At 31.4% G+C, this 4,021-nt stretch overlaps 1 protein-coding gene across 1 annotated transcript; it reads left to right on the top strand.

Annotated features, from left to right (window-relative positions):
• Window positions 1-918: 918 nt before the first annotated feature.
• LOC129297551 (uncharacterized) lies at window positions 919-3,784 on the top strand. The gene is made up of 2 exons (XM_054935878.1): window positions 919-1,086; window positions 3,063-3,784. The coding sequence occupies exons 1-2, from the start codon at window positions 922-924 to the stop codon at window positions 3,600-3,602; spliced, it is 705 nt and encodes a 234-aa protein (XP_054791853.1). The 5' UTR covers window positions 919-921; the 3' UTR covers window positions 3,603-3,784.
• The last annotated feature ends 237 nt before the right edge of the window (window positions 3,785-4,021 follow it).

The following is a 4,021-nucleotide window of genomic DNA, read 5'->3' as shown; positions in this document are numbered from 1 at the left end:
GATATATTTTAACCAAAAAACTACAAGAATGACTCCATACCTAATATTTAAGACCAAGTATGACTTCTAGAAAATGCCTATATTATGAACCAGAGAGTATGTGTATAATACATGACCCAAACTTTATAAAAGGCTCAAGTAAACAAAAAATCATATTTATAAGAAACCAAAGTAAAGTTATTCTCATCTAAGGCCTAGTGACTTAAGCACCACCATTTAGTGTCTCTTAATGCCAATGCCCACCGAAAGAATATTACTTTGAATCTCAATTATTTGTGAGCTCTTGTCATTTAAATAAATATTGAGAGTTTGAATCACATATTTTTTTGTGTATGTAATAATTTAATTAAGAGATATCTACTATTTACCTCAAATATTTTAAAGGAGATAATCTTTACTATTTTTTAGTCTACTCCTTATGTAAAAATTAGTTATTTTTTGGAGCCGTACTTAATTATTTTTAAAAGTTATCCTCTATAATTTCAAAAGAATGGGAGACCTAACTATGCTTTTTATTGGCAAATTAAAAGACACCAAGCATATGTGAAATCATACCACAATGCATGTGGTTGTTATTATCTCTTCATAGTTTAAAATAACAACTGAGTGCATCGATTGTTTGACTCTCATCATTTATTTCTCAATCTTCATAAGAAGTGTCACTTAGATTGCGAAGATTAAAATATTAATTGTAAGATTGCAAGCAGAGTTGAAGACAGTCATACACAGACGTTTAGTATATTATCACCATTTTTGATATGACTCAAATTGCACAACAAAGCTAGTGAAGAGTGTAGAATTTCCACTATATGAAGAGCACTAACAATATTATAACAAGTAATTTGGAACTTGTTTTACAGACAAGGCATTATAAGAAGGACCAAATGAAACCTCAAAGATGAGAAGTGTAGAAGGATGGGAATGGAAGGAGGTGATTATTTGGATGTCGTTTTGATCCCAGTGAGTGTGTTCCTTGTAGCAGCTTACCATGGCTATCTCTGTCACTACATCAAGAACAAACCCTCCACAACTGCTTATGGAATCAAGAGGCAAAGAAGATCCGCTTGGTTCCTCCACTTAAATCAGGTCCCCCCCCCCCCTCTCCTCAATTTTGTTCTATCCAAAATCATAGCTATGTGATTGTGAAAAGATTTTTCTAAACCTGGGTGTTTAATGAGTTTTTCGCTAGTGTTCTGCCTCTTGAATTTGTTTTTCTTTTTTTTTAAGCGACTTTTACAGCTGAAAAATGGTAAAAAATACAAGAATTAAGGGTTATTTTTATTTTAGAATTATACATGAAAAGTCATATATGCTCTTAAACTAAATTATGGGTCAATTTTATCTATTGCTTTTAAAAACTTCCTTCCTCATTACCCTGTCATTTTCTCACCATTAGTGGGTCCCACATTTTTTTAAATATTTTTTATTATAAAATATTTGAGTTGAGAAGCAAAAATGATCCTTCAAATAAAATTTGAAGAGCAAAAATAACCATTAATTTGTAAAAAAAAAGTTAAATTACACACAACTCTCTTAAATTTTGAATCATATACAAAAACCCTCTTAGCTTTTAAAACTTGATAATAAACCTCCTTGAACTTTAAGGTTTTTGCAAATAACTCTAAGCCATAATTATATCCCCTTAAACTTTTTTTTTTATATGTTCAAATCCCCAAACTTTGATTGATATATAAATAATTCCCTAAACTATAAATTATGTATAAATAATTAATATATAAAATTAATCATATAAAGTTATCTATATAAATATAAGAGTTCGGGGGGTTCATTGTAAAGTTTCAAAAGTTAAGGAAATTATGTGTATGTGATTCAAAGTTTAGGGAAGTAATGTATAATTTAGCCTAAAAAATATTAATAAAATAGTGAGAACCAATAATGACTAATGGACACTAAGTATTTTAATGATAGGGTGATGATAGAGTTAGAGCTAGGAAAACGAGTTGAGCTTGCGGGCTAGCCTGTTCAACCTGTCATTTTGATGGGTTGGATTGAAAGAATTGACTCAATTTTTAAAATGAGTTGGGTTAGTCCATCCTGCAAAAATGTCAGGTTAAAATGAGCTAGTCTGCAAGCTAGTCTATGTTTTTTAAAAATAATTTATTTTTCAACCATAATATTTCTTTTATAAATCTACAATAATAATAATATTTTTCAAATCTATAACTTATAAGTTCCAAATATGTTCTTTACGTTTGAAAGATAATGTAAATCTTTCTTACAATTTGCAAATGAAATTTTTGTTACATTTTGTAAATCAATTATTTATTAATTTTTATAGAATATTTTAAATATATATTATTTATTAATATTATAAGATTTATTGATTGAAATCACAAATATAAATTCATTAAGAAAAATAATATGAGTTTATATTTAAATTTTATTTTAAAAAATAATATGAAAAAAATCATTGTTTATATATATGATATGTTGATTATACTTTAAATCATTTTAAAAAATAAATTTGCATTTTGTGGGCTGGCCCGGGGGCTTGCAAGCCCGTTAATGTATGAATTGGGTTGAATTTTCCTAGCCCATTTATTTTGGTGGGCTAACATAATCTAACCTACTAAAATATTAACCCGTGTGGGCTGGCCCGCAATTTATTTGCACAACTCTAGATAGAGTGAATGTTGAAAGGCAGAATTGACTCATAATTAAATTTAAAAGTATTTATAATATTTTGTATATAATTCATGAACAAATATGACCCTTACTTCAAAATACAAAAATCTAAGGATTTTGAGACGTCAAAATATAGCCAGTAACTCAAAAAAAAAAAGTTGGGAAGGCATGGCATAACAAAAAGGCAAGTTAGAAGTCCTAGACCAATTTCTCATTAATTAATTAGTATTTTATGATTGAAATCAGAAAGTGATAGGTGAGAAATGTGTGTGAACTAGACTTCGATCAGATCCAGATATGTAGACATGAAACCAACCTCTTTATTTCCACTCGCTGATTGTGCTTGAAGACAAACCAACAAATATGAATTATGCATTCATGAATTTCCACTCACTGATTGTGTTTTGCTGGAGCAGGGAGGTAAAGAGAAGGCAATGCTAGTAGTACAAAGCCTGAGAAACACTCTTATGACCACGATCCTCACAGCGACCATAACCGTTCTCAGCAACTTCGCTTTCGCCGCCGTGACAAGTGCCACCTACACCGCCAGCCACGGCCACAACCACCACCACCTCTTCACCGGCACACTGCTGGGCTCAAAATCAGACAAAATCTACGCCTTTAAGTACGCCTCCGCATCTTTCTGCGTGCTGATTAGCTTCGTCTGCAGTTCCATGGCCATAGGGTTTCTCATTGACGCGAATTTCTTGATGAATGCCTCCGGCAATCTCTTGCCTGAAAACCACGCAGAGACGGTGTTAGAGAGAGGATTCGCTTTGGGTCTTATTGCGAACAGAGTTTTGTGTTTTAGTGTGCCTTTGTTGCTGTGGATGTTTGGTCCTATTGCTCTCGCGTTGTCCTCTTTGGCTCTGATTTGTGTGTTCCATCAGCAAGATTTTGTCCCCAAATTTCCCTGTAAAAATACCCATAAGCAGTATTGCATCACTTCAAAATAGAATAAATACTAGATACTAGATGCTACACTTGCCAATAACATAACTTCTTGTGAATTTTATGTTACACATCAGTGTGTATGTCTGTGTGTGTGTATTGATTCATTGTATCTATTTATAGAATTTAGTACAACATCTCCTGCCGTGTAATTGATTCTTTTATTAAAGATCATTTTATTATAGAATTATAACCTCTTTTCCCAATGTGATACTTATGGAAAAATATGGATGGAAAAGTGCGAAAGTGCTTGTATGATTCTGTTTCTTCTTTTACGTTCTCGGACTAGTTTTGGGAAGCTATATATAAGTTTTGGTAACAAGAAATAAAAAAAAAATCTTTTTCAATCATTTGTTTTCAAAATCATATCAATAAACATGGAAAAAAAATCTTTTGAAAACATGTTTTAAGCACATTAATGGAT

This window comes from Prosopis cineraria, unplaced genomic scaffold (genome assembly GCF_029017545.1).
Source record: "Prosopis cineraria cultivar Desert tree isolate PC_DT_omini unplaced genomic scaffold, ASM2901754v1 PC553, whole genome shotgun sequence".
Lineage (NCBI taxonomy): Eukaryota > Viridiplantae > Streptophyta > Magnoliopsida > Fabales > Fabaceae > Prosopis > Prosopis cineraria.
Note: the sequence above shows the minus strand (reverse complement) of the source record. Positions and strands in the feature narration are given on the sequence as shown.

Bases quoted from the DNA above. Each gene is read 5' to 3' on its own strand.
- LOC129297551 (XM_054935878.1), top strand. From the start codon at position 922: ATGGAAGGAGGTGATTATTTGGATGTCGTTTTGATCCCAGTGAGTGTG. The intron at 1,087-3,062 runs GTCCCCCCCCCC...TTGCTGGAGCAG, and splicing joins GGTTCCTCCACTTAAATCAG to GGAGGTAAAGAGAAGGCAAT.